Source organism: Centruroides vittatus, unplaced genomic scaffold (assembly GCF_030686945.1).
Source record: "Centruroides vittatus isolate TY-2023 unplaced genomic scaffold, ASM3068694v2 contig_628, whole genome shotgun sequence".
NCBI classification, from domain to species: domain Eukaryota; kingdom Metazoa; phylum Arthropoda; class Arachnida; order Scorpiones; family Buthidae; genus Centruroides; species Centruroides vittatus.
Window position 1 is genome coordinate 4,034,560 of NW_027122385.1, and position 17,883 is coordinate 4,052,442.

Here is a 17,883-nt window from a genome sequence, read left to right on the forward strand (position 1 = left end):
TATTCTAGATCTTAATAGTAGATATAGATTCTGATTATTATTATTATTATTATGTACTGTACCTTATTATACTTTTTATGGTTGCTTCTGCATTTAATCTGATTCTATTTTGTCATCTTTAAAATTGTCATCTTTAAAATTGATCAAGTTTAAAGATATTAGGAAAATTGTCTACCACAATGAGATTAAAACAGGTCAGAGAGATTAAATTAAAAAATTTATTTTATTTGGCTAAAAATGTATGGATTTATAATGTATAAGAAATACAATCAAATATAGTATATTACTATTTTAAAATAGTATTTACTCAATTTCACCTAAATAAATTTGCTTGTCACTTGAACAAGATAAAATAATTGGTTCTTTTGGATGAAAATCGACATCGTTGACAGATCCATTGTGTCCCGGTAACTTGTATAAAATTCTTCTTGTTGTCGTATCCCAAATATAAACAAAACGGTCCGCGGAACCAGCAGACACCTTACTACCATCCGGCGACCAGCAACAACGAAGCAAATTCTTTTCAAAATTATGTTGATGTCCTTGTAAAATTTTTACACATCTCTCTTGAGGTGCGAACGGTCTAATATCCCATATTCTTAACATATTATCCATTGCATTCGACAGAACGTAAGAACCATCCGGACTGAGCGAAAGACCGGTAATGATATCAGTATGCCCGGCCATTTTATAGAGAATACCATTTTTACGCAGATCCCACACTTTGACATTTCCGTCGATGCTTCCGCATATAATTTGCTCGGCAGTGTCGTTAAAAGTAATGGCAGTAACTTGATATACTTCTTGAAAGGTCTGAACGGATCCTCTCTTTCTTTCGTCCCATAATCGGATGGTACAATCGTCGCTTCCGCTACAGATCAACTGCGGACCTCTGCGAGCGCTGTGACAGCAGTTCACGTAAGAAGTGTGTCCTCTCATCTTTTTAATTCTGACTCCCACATTAGTATCCCAAATACAAACAGTTTTATCTGTAGAAGCTGTGAAAATAAGATTACCATCAGTAGAAAAATTTAAATCTAAAACAGCTCCAGTATGCCCTGTGATTACCGAAAAGTTCTCACATTCTCCGTAAGTATTCCATAAAAATATTTGTCTATCAAAGCCACTAGAAGCTAGAAGGGTTCCATTTGGGTGAAATTTCGAACAGAATATTTCACCTTGATGTCCAACCAACAGCATTATTGGCGATAATAAATTAGACGTTCTCGGTGGTTCTGTTTCTATAATGGCCGTCGACGTATCATTTGAAGGCACTATATCAGTTCTCATACGTTTTATAGGCACAACAATGCCTTCTGCTTTTCTCTTTGCTTCCATCTTCTATGAAATTAATTTATCTTTCGCATCTAGTAAGCACGCTTCTTTCTATTTGATGCCGCTATAACGGATGCCCCCGAAATAGTTACGCAATTATAGACAAAAGTACAGCCAAATGTCGCTTGTAAATTCTTTTTTCATATTATAAATAATTAATTATTTAAAATAGTTTATTCAAATGTAAAAAATTAATGTCATTTTCATATTATAAATAGTTTTTAATAATTTGTTTAAACCGTCGATGATAGTAAAGTGGCGCTTATTTTTTGAGGTTTCCGCAAGAGGCGCTGCTGTCAATCTTTGTGCTACACTGGCTGTATCATCCTATGTTTATATTTGTTTTAAGTGGGATTTTTAAGCAATGTACTGTAGCTAAGTAAAAGAATTTAGATCGATAATAAACCATATCACAAGCAATCAATTATTATATAGTATTATTTTATTCAAGAAATTCGATTAATGCTAATTAAGATTCTTTTTAAATCAAATAGCCTACACTGTATTGTCTATTTTTACATTACAATTGTTGAGTACTGTACAAGTAAGTATTATTTAAAGTACAAGAGTAATCTACTTTTGTTATTACCAACAAAGTTTATATTTACTAAAAAATACAGAATTTATCATATCTTTAATAATAAAATGTTACTTTTATATGGCTTTGTGAACTTCTTCCACTGTGAAGGCTTAGAATAGAACTTATTAGGCAAATGCCATCAGCTACATAATACTATATACTGTTCATACAGTATTATGTAACATAGTATAAAGCAATATCAAAATTACAATTAGATTCTACACAGTATATAAGATATAAAGGCAGAATGTTACTTTATTGTCCTAATATAAAATTACAAAATTAAGTATGTAACGAATAAACGATTATTAGCCTACTGCCAAGTACCCACGCATATAAACTAAACTTTTTAATGTGCAGATGTTTCTCGAAAACGGTGCAAAATTCATGCTACTACTCATACACTGCATATTTAAAAAATCTCTGTTAAAAAATTACAGATTAATATGCATGTAGATTTCCCACCCTTTTCGAGAAAAAGAAAAGAATTAAAAATTACGATGGAGTAATATCTAAACAATAAAAATACGCAAGTCAGCAAAATAAAAATTTGGTCAGAAACTTGGATGAAATTGCTACCGTAGTGCAACTGCAAAATTAGGCTATGTGATTCGCCTGTGCTTTAGATAGAATTTTTGCTTTCTAATGTATTATTTAGATTTATTAGACCCTTTATGAGAAAATGTAATCTAATCAGTAAGTAAAATTTTACAATATATTTAGTGACAATTTTTATTATGTTTACTGCAGCCAACTAGATTGATACGTTTCATTGAAATTAAATCATTTAAAACATCTTGTACAAAATTATTGTGCAGTTCTCTTACACTGAATGAAAAAGTATAGTTATCTTCTAGTTTCATCATTAAAAGTTGCAGTTCTTTGGTGGGATATGATAGACTACCTTTATCGAATTTCCTTGTAAATTCCGCTAGTGAATTTTCAGTTAGGAACATCAGACTCAAGCAATATGTTAAAACAGTTTTCACAACTCGAACAAACTGTATGGATCTGATATATTATATATATATAATATATATATATTGGGGCTCCAGAAAAGTGGACTGGAACCACACTAAAAATAAAAAGAAAAAAATTTTTTTTTGTATAATTTTTTTTTATAAAGCCAATTAAGAAAAGGGTATAAACTTTATGCCCATATGCGGATATATTTATAGAATTGTTAGAAAAGAGAGTCTCAGGTTAAAACAATAAATGAATGTACGTCCTAAGATCGAACATCTTCGAAAGGGAGCGAATTCTCAGTCAGAGTTGACTCTTCCCGCGACCAATTGGAAAACGGAGGCGCGTAGGCATCGACCTATCTAAATGTTTGGTCTGGGATCCGAAAAGAACTTATAAAACGGGCATTTTCAAGGACGCGGAGAGCTTCTCACTATCTTCCTATTGTATGGCACCATACGCTGAAAAAGAAATCGCCTCTGCATCTCGGTATCGAACTGGATTGCACCTCGACCTCGTGACGGACTTTCTCCTTACAACGCCCCTGGTTCTGCGACCTACCGAAAGGGATCCGAAAGAATAGTTCCAGTGGGATTAACCCTTCGAGGGAGGAAGAAACAAATTAAAAGACCAGACTTCGCCTATTGTCAACTGTTGTAGCTGTAAGCTTATTCTTTTGGTTAATAAACCAGGTAACTGTTTGTAACTTTGGAGTTTGTGCCAAACACTCCCACTCACGCTCGGACATTCTGACGTCACTCACACGCGTTTGGCGACCTCACACTGGTGTCAGAAGTTGGATGTTTAAGCCCAATCCACACCAGTGCTAAATCCACACTGTCCTCAGCAAGCGGGATTTTCTTTTGATTGTTTTTGCAATAATTGCAAACAATTTCAGTCCCACAATAATCGTTGAGGAAGTCGACAGAAAAGTGGGAAACACAAACAGAGTCTTCAGCGCGAACATGCGACTTAGAAGGCGGCTCGCTTAGCGTCTTTTCAGCCTTTGGGGGATGATACCTACTTTTACGGGAGACGCGGGGCGCGTAACAGATTTTTGTGATACGTTAGGAGAAGTAGCAGGATTAGCGGGTTGGACCCCTAGACAATGTTTAAGCATTGTTAAGTGTAAATTGACAGAGATGGCCAGAGATTTTGCGTGGCGCGACCTACAAATGAAGGAAGTAACGGAGTACGCCAGCTTTAAACGCCTAATGATAAGTACAGTACATTTGATCGCGAATCATATTCTATTAGGGTACAGAAGTTCTACGGGTGTGCGCAACGTAAAGACGAAAGAGTCCAAGAATTCGTCATTAAGATGCAAACTTTACCTAGCGCGATAATTATAGAACAAATCGGGACAAACGAGCAAGAGAATGCCATTATCAAACGGTGTCAACGGCAAGAATTGGACGAGAAGCTCCGCATTCAATTCTTGCGCGGCTTAAATAAAAAAATAGAGCGCAACGTAATGACCCATGATCCAGATACATTTTCAGAAGTTTTAAGAATAACGATTAGAGAGGAAACAATTGAGCAATTGACTAACAAACAGCGAAATTATATAGGAAGCGTAGAGGAGTCGGCAGAGAATTCCCCAACGAAAGCCGACAGAACAAAAACCCATAAGGAAGAGGCGTTAGAAGCGAAAATTAGTCAAATCGCTAAATAAATAGAAACTTTAGGGAAGAGATTAGACAATCAGTCCTTGAACTAGTACGCGAGAAGAAGAATTCAATCAAAATAGACGACTGCCATATCTGTGTTGCCAGAGAGACAGGAAGTAGGAAGCCTCAATACCTATTCGAGCTCTCCACGCCGTATCACGCAGACTCAACACTTACAACAACCACGTTTTCCTGCAAATAACCGACTGTCGTTGAATTATTCCATCCAAACCCCTTCGAGACGATACTCATGATATAAGTCACTTCCTTTTAGGTCGAATTACGAATGGGGACTGACAAATTATCGGCAATTTACTCCAAATTAGTTAGAAAGTAGAATTTATGCGTCGTCCCCACTACCTGATTGGTATGGAGGAAACACCATCCTCCACCCAGTCGTGGGGAGTGAAGAGAAAATCCTAACGCTCCTGTCATAATAATCCCTTTTTGTCGCGATATCGGGAACAAATGCTCTTCTATCGAGAACAGTATAGACCAGGGCAAGGGCGTCGCCAGCCAATGGGCCAGGGGGGGCAAGATGATATAAATTGATAGAGGATATGAATTGTATGTAGGTAAAATAAAAACGATTCATAAATTTTAAGAAGCTTAAGAAGATTATTTTAATTAAAACATAATCTTCTTGGGTTTTTCGCGCGGGAATTATAAATCGGGCAATAAATGACTTAGCATTTAAATAATATTTTTCGCATGTCTAGGGAGAGGCAACTGCCCCTCTGCCCCTCTGGCGACGCTCTTGGACCAGGGGTGGGCAAGCAAGAGTTCAGTGGGAGCCGAAATGTAGGTTTTGCAAAATGCATGGGAGCCGCAATTCTGTACTGTCGTGGCGGATAGTATGGTAAGGCTGGGAAGGATAGCACTTTCAGCAAGAGCCCCATGTAACTCAAAAAGAGCCGCATTTGCCCATGCCTGGTACAGACAGATGGGACATAGAGATGATCAGAACTTTGCATATTTGCCTTTTAACCGAACGCGTTACGTACAAGGCTGGTTTGGAAACAACCCTAATGCCGAAAGGGCTCTAAATAATGCGACCGTTCCTAAATATTTAGCGTTGCCCAGTCCAAAGGAAAGCCCTCGGCAAGGAAATAATATATCGCACGAGTTAAATAAGGATAGTGTAAGATTTAATCGTGACAGAAGTAGAATAACTTCGGTGAAAACGAAAAACAAAATGTCGGGATTTAGAGCAAATAGTAGATTATCCGCGCGAAGCCACTCGTTTATCGGGTGTTAAAGAATCTAAATTTATGGATAGAGATTTACCCCTTCAGGGCCCGCTCTAGGGGCGGGCAACCCGAACATTTGTCCGGGGTGCCAAACTTTAAGGGCGCCACTGTAAGTGCGAGAAAAATATTGATGCGTTAAATACTCAATAGAAAATTTCACGTATCGATTTTTTCGTTCTCTAAAAATTTACAGTGCGTATCGTATTTATATTGTTTATGTATAAAAGCTAAAAATATTTACACTATTATTGAAAAATTAACGCAGAATTTGTAAAGGACGATGCTTGAACTTGTATGAACATGCATATACTGTACTTCTCTGAACAGAATAGCATTAGCACGCGAGCAGAGCACCGCTTCAGCTTGTGTTTGAACATGCATAGACTCGCTTATACTTACTTCTAATTATAAAAAAGCGGTTTCATTACACAATAGCATTATTCTTGCTATTAGATAGGTAGTGGTAACAAGTGGAAGTTCATAAAATTTACTTAAGTGCGATTTCTTAATTTTTAAAGGTAAGTATGTACTGTACTTTATTCGGAACAATTGACATTCCATTCTCGTCTATTTTATAAATTCTGCCAGATGGAAATTTGTAGCACCATTAGCTCAGATAAATTACCGGAAAATACGTCCAGTCACACTATATTAAAACTCATGATTCTTACAAGACTTGTTTGCTGAGAAATTCTCAAACACAAACTATGATTTCGCATGAATTTTAAAGCCCAGTTTTTCCCTCCCAACTTAAACTCCTTATCAAATGAGCAGGATTAACTTTATACAGGGTTCCTACTCAAATTTTTGTATTAAATTCCATGACATTCCCTGCAGTGGCGTAGCGTAGTGGGGGCGGCAGGAACGGCCCGCCCCGGGCGGCACTTTTAAGGGACGGCAAAATTTCACAATATATAGTAATAATACAATACACCTGTACAACACACAATAATGATGATTGTTTTTGCCGAAAAGTTGTTTAGAATTACTGTATGTTTTAGTCTTTTAAATTGAGATACCTAAATAAGGGGGCGGCGAATTTTCCTCCGCCCCGGGCGGCTGACACCCACGCTACAATACTGATTCCCTGACCAACTTTGTGCAAATTCTCCAACAATACGGCACATTGACAAAATAAAACAGCATACCATTTACTATGCAAATATGCTATTGCTTCTTTGACCTTTCAGTCAGTTATTTTTTCTAATTAACAGTTACATAATTTATATAATTGCTGAATAATTAAAATGAAATATAAAATGTTTTATTAAATTAATCCACAACCATAAATTTATGTGGCTTTGAAAAAAATAAAAAGCCATTATTAATTGATCCATGTAAAAAGTATATATTTATTGAATTTATCTCTTAAGAAATTTCCTGGACTTTATAAAATATTAATAAGATCAGAAATTGTTTTTATAACAAAATCACATAACAGATGGCGCCACACACGATTCTATTTATTATATCGTGGTTAAAACACAAAAGTTATTTTCTAAATAATATCTCACAACAGCCGAGGAAGTTGCGCAGCTCGTTGCCGGGTTTTTTGACTATAAAAAGAAAATTAAATCGTTCGTTTCGAGCAGTAGGCACTTTACCCCATTTCCGTACAAGAACAACTATAATATTTTGATTCCTTGGTGTAGAATACGTACACGATATTTTCTTTGGGGCAGATAAATTCATAAAATTCGCTTATTTAATATATAAGTCACTTTAATTAACGTTTACGTAACTAAACTATAACACGCATATTTCATATAACCAACGTTCGATGACGTCAGGTAACCGCTTTTAAAATGGCGTCGGATAAACGAAATATTACGAAATTTAGCAAAAATTGCGCTGTCGGTCAATCGGAGAATACTGGACGAACGAGAGGAATGATTTGTTCTAGTTTTGGGGGGTGGCGAGGTAAAGATGACGTTCGATTATAGAAAATCTTGCTTCTAACCCCTTGTGGAGAATGGAAACGGAAAGCGGAGGGCGGTAGGGAGTCTCTCGATCTCAATCCGTCGTCATTCGGGGGATAGAAACGTAAAAAATGCAGATATTTAGCCTTAAAATTCAAAAAGAATCCATTACGTCAATCGCATTCGAATTCGTTAAGCGCTTTCTAATCTCCATAGAAACGGCAACAATTGCCGTTTCTATGTTTCTATGGAAACGCGTATTGTTGCAACACGATTTTGCGTCACTTTGCACGTTTTTCGCTTGCCGGACGGACGTGTGCGCTCTTTGCTCCTGTTTTCGGTGTGTTTTTTGCCTTTTCTCAGTGTTTTTTGCGACCCGAAGTGGTTTTAAGAAGACTTTTGGACGCCGACAGTACACAAAGTAAGATTTTAATTAGAATTTAGCTAGCTGTAAGATTTTATTTTCGTTTCGTTTAATCCAACTTACGGAGACGGCATCGGCCGGCGTATTTGCGTTTAAATCTGCCATCGCTTGTGAATTAGGACTTTTAAACAAGCCGCCACATTGGAAAGCGACCGAAGCGCCGAAAACGGATTAAGTATTTGCTCATTGGTTTATTTTCGTAATTAATTCATTTATATTTTATAAACACTGTCAAAGAATAAGGATTATTTATAGAAATTCAATTAAAAATTATTTAATACTAACTTTAAATACGAATTCCGTCGTAATTTTAACTGAAATATACTCTGGTAACATTGATGGACGGAGACGGCATTCTGAAGCATGGGATGTTCCTTCGACAGGTCAAAAATTTCGCCCTTTGACCTCCGACTTCTCCATGCAATTTATGTATTAGTTACAACGCTTTTCAATGGCTTATTTTGCCAGAATTAAATTGTCTGCAAACACGTCTAATACTAATACACTTGACAGTTATCTATACAGGCTGGACACAAAGAATTCTTTTCCTTAGGCTCTTTGTGTCTTTCCACGAGGTGGTCTTTTCTGAGTGCAGTCGATCTTCCACACTTACGTAACCCTCTGCCAATGCTTTGTGCCACTTAAACGTTCGTGTCCCGAATGGCGAGTTCGGCTGTGGGCACGTTTCGCTTCTTCGTACGTTTGTCTTGTGTTTTGGACGACTCGTTGGCAATTTCTTTGCACGAAACTCTTTTAAATGCCGTCGTTGCGTTTATGCGACATACACGTTAGGGTAAATTGCTCTATAACGAAACACTTGTTACGACTTGGGCTCGAGTGCCTTTTCCGCATGGCTACGTGCGGCGTGTCTTTAATTTTCCGTCGTACAAATACAAATTACATGTAAGAGAGTTTCTTCGTTCCGGGTCGGTCGTCTCTACTGCAAATACAGTTGGAACGTTCTAGCAATTTCCGCTAGGATCTAACGCGAGCTATCCGAATTCCGATTCGTCGTGAACTTTTTCTGCGTTAAGTATATCCGAATCCCATTAATATATATATATTTGTTTCTTTCTTTACAGAATGAAGGACTGGCGGTTTTGGCGGTGGCTGCGGCCTAAGAAGATGAAGAAGATGAAGAAGTGTGAAGGGCGTTCTCCTTCCGCGATGGATGAAGAGAGGGACTTTTCCCCCTTTGAGCGGGGAGAGGAACTCTCTTCCATCAATTGCGGAAGGGGTTCTTTCTTCACCGGAACGACTTCAGGAATAGAAGATGTCGACAGCATTCTCTGTTCCGCGTTGAACGGAGAGGAGGCATTTCGCTGTTCGGACTTGTTCCGAAAAGTGAAAATTCTCCATGTTGACGACATCATCTTTGCCGCACTGGGAGGGGAGGAATGTTTCGATCATTCCTCCCTTTTCCAACGAGTGGGATCCTCTCGTTCGGTGTGGGCAAGGATGCAAAGGAAAAAGCGTCGCTTCGCAAGAGATGTGAACGACTTTTTCCTCTGCTATTTCTGAAGTATCATTTAAATTTAAGGTTTTAGTTTCAATTTACTAACGTAGTATAAGAAGGCAAGAGGTTTTTTAATTTTTTTTCCCCTCTTGTCGTACTAACATTAAATTTAAGATTTCGGTTTCAATTTACTAACGTAGGATAAGAAGGCAAGAGGTTTTTTAATTTTTTTTCCTCTTGTCGTACTAACATTTAAACTAAAACCTTAAATTTAATTAATTTTTTTTTCTATTTAATCTTTACCGGATTAGACACTTTTCACCCGGACTCGACACCTTTTCCCGGACGTGACCCACGGACTTGTCTCCCGAACGTGACACTCGGTCGACGACAACGGATTTGACTCCCGATTGTGACCACCCGGACGTGACACGTTTCTTCACCGGAATCGACATTCGGCTTACCTTTCTTCCCAAACAGCTGTTATGAGGATTGAGCTTCCGGTTAGGGTAGGTTAGGTTAGGCTAGGCTAGGTCAGGTCCTTCGCTCTTCTCATAACACTGTTCGGGAAGAAAGACTGTCTGATAAAGGTAATCATCTTCACTTTAGGTAATGAATGAATCAACTTCTGCTTTTCTCACTGTCTTTGTGTTTTGTAGGAACATTTGGGAGGGAGATTCTTCTCCCTTCCCAACTTTACCACGAAGAGGACCAAGTGGACATATGAATATTTTCCGAAATCTTCGATGGTAAGAACTCTTTCGTTTCATTTTTTAACACATCTTATTCTCGTATCGTAATTTACTGTTTTTCTGTTTATAGGCATGCCGAATACGTTCTTCGATCACACACACACACACACACACGGACACGACATCACTGTACACGAAGATATACACCGTTTAACCTTTACTCGAATTCTCGCACTCACGCACTTACACGTCAAGCGCCACGTTCTGTGTAATTCGACACAATGAAACAACCCGAACACTCGCTTCCCACAAATCCAACCCCTGGGTCCTCGTCCCGGGAAGTGGAAACGCCAATTTTAAAGATTAAAAGACTTTAAATTGGCGGCCGAAGGGGCTCTGGTATCACACATCTTGCATGGATTAAATAGAATTTCAGACATTAGCATCAATAATCGTTTTGTGATAAATTTTTCTGTTAAATTTACTGTGGTAAGAAATTATCTGCGCACAAATCTCGCTCGTATTTTAGTATTGCTAACTCTTACCTAAGATCATTAATTAAAGATCTTCGTGCTCATCGTATATTTCATCACACTTGCATATATGGCAGCTGGTGATTCTTTGTTTTGTTTATAGAGGGCCGTTTTAATCTTACTCATCGTCGATTTCTGAAGATCCACAATTTGGGCTGCTGGACTGTCTTGACAAACTAGGTACAGATCGTCCCGGGTTCTTCAACAGCCCGAAATCGATCTCAGAGCGTTAGACTGAAGTCTTAATCGCTCAAACATCCGGCCGTCACCTTGTTATACCAGGTGTTGAAAGTATAACAAGTAGCGACACTTTTATATAATTCGTTAAGTTATTTTGATACATATCACGAGTGAAGAGTTGGCATGCGTATTAATGATATAAGTTTATTTTTAATTTTTTTATAAGTTTGTGATCTGTAAGGGTCGAGTTATAAACTCCGTAACGTAACCGTATCCGTAGCTGTAAGCGTATCCGTATAGCGTGGTTATAAACTCCGTATCGTATCCGTATGTCCGTACCGTATTCCGTAAGAAAAGTTTGGATCGATCAAACTTTTACGGCAGGGATACGGAGAATTGACCAACTGCGCATGCGGTAGGTCGCCGTCAGTAGATATACAATCGGAAGTTCTGCCGGAAGCAACCGACGAAACTTTCACAAATTGGTTAAAACGTAACTTTTGCCCGAAAATGCTGCTTCTGAATAATATAAAATTTTAAGATAAGAATTACTTTAGTCATAAAAAAGTAGAAAAATAATAAAATGAATAAATAATTATAGTGTTAGATCTGGCAGTAACTACCGATGATTTTGCGCATGCTCACGATGGACTACTTTGTAAATCGTAAAAAAGTTTGTTCCTTTACGGATACGGAAAAGGCCTTACGGTAGTTTATAACTATTGCTATAGATATCCAGTGTAGCAAACATTTACGAATACGGATACGGTTACGTTACGGAGTTTATAACTCTACCCTAAATCTGCCGTTAAGAGATCGCGAATAGAAGCATTTTAAAAAAGTTTTATTACGATTGGCGACGTTTGTTCAAATTGCGACTGCATTCGACTGTAACGGTTCTTGAAAAAGGTTATTAAAAATAACCGAAAACGTTTGAATTGTAGCAAAACACGGCTGTGTGTAAAAAGGTGTCTAAGAGTTTGTGTTGTTAATTACTACATTTATTTCTCTTATCGTTTTCGAAAATTACAAAGAATTGGCAAAATAACTATTAATCAGTTATGTTCCCAATTTAATAATCTATTAAAGATCTCGCGGGCCGGATAGAAACTTTTCGCGAGCCGTAGCTGGCCCGCGGGCCGGGGGTTGCCCGCCGTTGATCTAGTCTACTCATGATTCACATAATCGGTCGAGGGCGGCCGAATATCTAGCAGGAAGGCGGCTAACAGCCCAGAACCGGTCCGGGATATAAAATTGGATGCTTTATGCGTGTGTTGCTTCTACCAGCTAAACCGTGACGTTGGTGCTCTGTAAGAGCCGCCGCAAACTAGCACTTTGCGAGAGCAAAATGCTAGCAAACGTGCCCTAGCACAACCGATGACGTCAAAGGTTCCGCCCCTCTCTTCTTGCTCACGTGGTTTTTCCTTTGCTAGAGCAGCGATACCAGAGTACTCTCGCTGTTCACAGAATTCAACAACAAGAGCATTACGCTAGCAAGAGAGAGCGGGGGAAAATGGATGACTACATAAACATGCCACATGTCGAAAAAGAAATAATAGAATTTTATCGATGTACGGTAAATTACATGATTAATACATTCAGTATTGAAAAGAAAATCGTATAAACGTTGTATATTTATAAATAGTAAATAGCTATAAATAGTAAATAGCTAACCCATGGGGATACCTAACAAAATTATGCACTAACAAACTACGCAAACCCCAAATTTTAACTACTGCTGATCCGGGATCAACGAATCAGCTTTACTGACCGTTGTCTCCTAGATTCCTTAGAACGGCAAATAGATACCTTCTGCATTAATGACAATGCTGAAGAAGATACCCCATGGCAAAGGCAATTAAGACTGGATATAACCCCGTACACCAATAATGATCATTCTCCAGATTTTACGTATGATGAAATAAATAACGCTTTTTGCAGACTCAAAGATGGTAAATCCCCTGGAATTTGTGCGCAGATAATTTCTTACCACAGTAAATTTAACAGAAAAATTTATCACAAAACGATTATTGATGCTAATGTCTGAAATTCTATTTAATCCATGCAAGATGTGTGATACCAGAGCCCCTTCGGCCGCCAATTTAAAGTCTTTTAATCTTTAAAATTGGCGTTTCCACTTCCCGGGACGAGGACCCAGGGGTTGGATTTGTGGGAAGCGAGTGTTCGGGTTGTTTCATTGTGTCGAATTACACAGAACGTGGCGCTTGACGTGTAAGTGCGTGAGTGCGAGAATTCGAGTAAAGGTTAAACGGTGTATATCTTCGTGTACAGTGATGTCGTGTCCGTGTGTGTGTGTGTGTGTGTGATCGAAGAACGTATTCGGCATGCCTATAAACAGAAAAACAGTAAATTACGATACGAGAATAAGATGTGTTAAAAAATGAAACGAAAGAGTTCTTACCATCGAAGATTTCGGAAAATATTCATATGTCCACTTGGTCCTCTTCGTGGTAAAGTTGGGAAGGGAGAAGAATCTCCCTCCCAAATGTTCCTACAAAACACAAAGACAGTGAGAAAAGCAGAAGTTGATTCATTCATTACCTAAAGTGAAGATGATTACCTTTATCAGACAGTCTTTCTTCCCGAACAGTGTTATGAGAAGAGCGAAGGACCTGACCTAGCCTAGCCTAACCTAACCTACCCTAACCGGAAGCTCAATCCTCATAACAGCTGTTTGGGAAGAAAGGTAAGCCGAATGTCGATTCCGGTGAAGAAACGTGTCACGTCCCGGTGGTCACAATCGGGAGTCAAATCCGTTGTCGTCGACCGAGTGTCACGTTCGGGAGACAAGTCCGTGGGTCACGTCCGGGAAAAGGTGTCGAGTCCGGGTGAAAAGTGTCTAATCCGGTAAAGATTAAATAGAAAAAAAAATTAATTAAATTTAAGGTTTTAGTTTAAATGTTAGTACGACAAGAGGAAAAAAAAATTAAAAAACCTCTTGCCTTCTTATCCTACGTTAGTAAATTGAAACCGAAATCTTAAATTTAATGTTAGTACGACAAGAGGAAAAAAAATTAAAAAACCTCTTGCCTTCTTATACTACGTTAGTAAATTGAAACTAAAACCTTAAATTTAAATGATACTTCAGAAATAGCAGAGGAAAAAGTCGTTCACATCTCTTGCGAAGCGACGCTTTTTCCTTTGCATCCTTGCCCACACCGAACGAGAGGATCCCACTCGTTGGAAAAGGGAGGAATGATCGAGACATTCCTCCCCTCCCAGTGCGGCAAAGATGATGTCGTCAACATGGAGAATTTTCACTTTTCGGAACAAGTCCGAACAGCGAAATGCCTCCTCTCCGTTCAACGCGGAACAGAGAATGCTGTCGACATCTTCTATTCCTGAAGTCGTTCCGGTGAAGAAAGAACCCCTTCCGCAATTGATGGAAGAGAGTTCCTCTCCCCGCTCAAAGGGGGAAAAGTCCCTCTCTTCATCCATCGCGGAAGGAGAACGCCCTTCACACTTCTTCATCTTCTTCATCTTCTTAGGCCGCAGCCACCGCCAAAACCGCCAGTCCTTCATTCTGTAAAGAAAGAAACAAATATATATATATTAATGGGATTCGGATATACTTAACGCAGAAAAAGTTCACGACGAATCGGAATTCGGATAGCTCGCGTTAGATCCTAGCGGAAATTGCTAGAACGTTCCAACTGTATTTGCAGTAGAGACGACCGACCCGGAACGAAGAAACTCTCTTACATGTAATTTGTATTTGTACGACGGAAAATTAAAGACACGCCGCACGTAGCCATGCGGAAAAGGCACTCGAGCCCAAGTCGTAACAAGTGTTTCGTTATAGAGCAATTTACCCTAACGTGTATGTCGCATAAACGCAACGACGGCATTTAAAAGAGTTTCGTGCAAGAAATTGCCAACGAGTCGTCCAAAACACAAGACAAACGTACGAAGAAGCGAAACGTGCCCACAGCCGAACTCGCCATTCGGGACACGAACGTTTAAGTGGCACAAAGCATTGGCAGAGGGTTACGTAAGTGTGGAAGATCGACTGCACTCAGAAAAGACCACCTCGTGGAAAGACACAAAGAGCCTAAGGAAAAGAATTCTTTGTGTCCAGCCTGTATAGATAACTGTCAAGTGTATTAGTATTAGACGTGTTTGCAGACAATTTAATTCTGGCAAAATAAGCCATTGAAAAGCGTTGTAACTAATACATAAATTGCATGGAGAAGTCGGAGGTCAAAGGGCGAAATTTTTGACCTGTCGAAGGAACATCCCATGCTTCAGAATGCCGTCTCCGTCCATCAATGTTACCAGAGTATATTTCAGTTAAAATTACGACGGAATTCGTATTTAAAGTTAGTATTAAATAATTTTTAATTGAATTTCTATAAATAATCCTTATTCTTTGACAGTGTTTATAAAATATAAATGAATTAATTACGAAAATAAACCAATGAGCAAATACTTAATCCGTTTTCGGTGCTTCCGTCGCTTTCCAATGTGGCGGCTTGTTTAAAAGTCCTAATTCACAAGCGATGGCAGATTTAAACGCAAATACGCCGGCCGATGCCGTCTCCGTAAGTTGGATTAAACGAAACGAAAATAAAATCTTACAGCTAGCTAAATTCTAATTAAAATCTTACTTTGTGTACTGTCGGCGTCCAAAAGTCTTCTTAAAACCACTTCGGGTCGCAAAAAACACTGAGAAAAGGCAAAAAACACACCGAAAACAGGAGCAAAGAGCGCACACGTCCGTCCGGCAAGCGAAAAACGTGCAAAGTGACGCAAAATCGTGTTGCAACAATACGCGTTTCCATAGAAACATAGAAACGGCAATTGTTGCCGTTTCTATGGAGATTAGAAAGCGCTTAACGAATTCGAATGCGATTGACGTAATGGATTCTTTTTGAATTTTAAGGCTAAATATCTGCATTTTTTACGTTTCTATCCCCCGAATGACGACGGATTGAGATCGAGAGACTCCCTACCGCCCTCCGCTTTCCGTTTCCATTCTCCACAAGGGGTTAGAAGCAAGATTTTCTATAATCGAACGTCATCTTTACCTCGCCACCCCCCAAAACTAGAACAAATATCATTCCTCTCGTTCGTCCAGTATTCTCCGATTGACCGACAGCGCAATTTTTGCTAAATTTCGTAATATTTCGTTTATCCGACGCCATTTTAAAAGCGGTTACCTGACGTCATCGAACGTTGGTTATATGAAATATGCGTGTTATAGTTTAGTTACGTAAACGTTAATTAAAGTGACTTATATATTAAATAAGCGAATTTTATGAATTTATCTGCCCCAAAGAAAATATCGTGTACGTATTCTACACCAAGGAATCAAAATATTATAGTTGTTCTTGTACGGAAATGGGGTAAAGTGCCTACTGCTCGAAACGAACGATTTAATTTTCTTTTTATAGTCAAAAAACCCGGCAACGAGCTGCGCAACTTCCTCGGCTGTTGTGAGATATTATTTAGAAAATAACTTTTGTGTTTTAACCACGATATAATAAATAGAATCGTGTGTGGCGCCATCTGTTATGTGATTTTGTTATAAAAACAATTTCTGATCTTATTAATATTTTATAAAGTCCAGGAAATTTCTTAAGAGATAAATTCAATAAATATATACTTTTTACATGGATCAATTAATAATGGCTTTTTATTTTTTTCAAAGCCACATAAATTTATGGTTGTGGATTAATTTAATAAAACATTTTATATTTCATTTTAATTATTCAGCAATTATATAAATTATGTAACTGTTAATTAGAAAAAATAACTGACTGAAAGGTCAAAGAAGCAATAGCATATTTGCATAGTAAATGGTATGCTGTTTTATTTTGTCAATGTGCCGTATTGTTGGAGAATTTGCACAAAGTTGGTCAGGGAATCAGTATTGTAGCGTGGGTGTCAGCCGCCCGGGGCGGAGGAAAATTCGCCGCCCCCTTATTTAGGTATCTCAATTTAAAAGACTAAAACATACAGTAATTCTAAACAACTTTTCGGCAAAAACAATCATCAGTATTGTGTGTTGTACAGGTGTATTGTATTATTACTATATATTGTGAAATTTTGCCGTCCCTTAAAAGTGCCGCCCGGGGCGGGCCGTTCCTGCCGCCCCCACTACGCTACGCCACTGCAGGGAATGTCATGGAATTTAATACAAAAATTTGAGTAGGAACCCTGTATAAAGTTAATCCTGCTCATTTGATAAGGAGTTTAAGTTGGGAGGGAAAGACTGGGCTTTAAAATTCATGCGAAATCATAGTTTGTGTTTGAGAATTTCTCAGCAAACAAGTCTTGTAAGAATCATGGGTTTTAATATAGTGTGACTGGACGTATTTTCCGGTAATTTATCTGAGCTAATGGTGCTACAAATTTCCATCTGGCAGAATTTATAAAATATACGAGAATGGAATGTCAATTGTTCCGAATAAAGTTCTAAAAGTAATTCCTGTCACTGGCCGAAAAACCGTAGGAGAAACTTGGCCCGTTTCTGGTAAAACGGCTTTAGTACAGCTAGATAAGTTAACCAATGATGTAATCTGTCTCATTTAAAACGGATTATAATTGGCTTGCTTATCAAGCTATATTAAAGCAGCTTTATTATGCCACGCGCCCATTAGTTTAGCTGAAAGAAAGAAATTAGTTACGATTATCTGTTCCATAAGTGCCACATTACGGTACATATTTCAGGCATTTATTTTCAAAAGAAAAAGATAGAAACTAGAGCTGAAGAATGGCATTCCATCAGATTCTGTGCTTATTTCAGAAAGTAGATATGTTAACTCAGAACTTTTTCTTTGGAACGACACTTGCAGAACATGTCAGGGTGCCTATAAGCAGTCAAATTTTGTTGAAACTTGACAACCACAGTTCTCATT

At 38.3% G+C, this 17,883-nt stretch overlaps 1 protein-coding gene across 1 annotated transcript; it reads right to left on the reverse strand.

The window, feature by feature from the left end:
• Positions 1-204: 204 nt before the first annotated feature.
• Positions 205-1,419, reverse strand: LOC136979521 (U5 small nuclear ribonucleoprotein 40 kDa protein). The gene has a single exon (XM_067275524.1). It carries the CDS (start codon positions 1,336-1,338, stop codon positions 304-306), a length of 1,035 nt encoding a protein of 344 aa, XP_067131625.1. The 5' UTR covers positions 1,339-1,419; the 3' UTR covers positions 205-303.
• Positions 1,420-17,883: the final 16,464 nt, after the last annotated feature.

What these genes read in the sequence shown, in the direction of transcription:
- LOC136979521 (XM_067275524.1), bottom strand. Translation starts at nt 1,338, where the DNA reads ATGGAAGCAAAGAGAAAAGCAGAAGGCATTGTTGTGCCTATAAAACGT.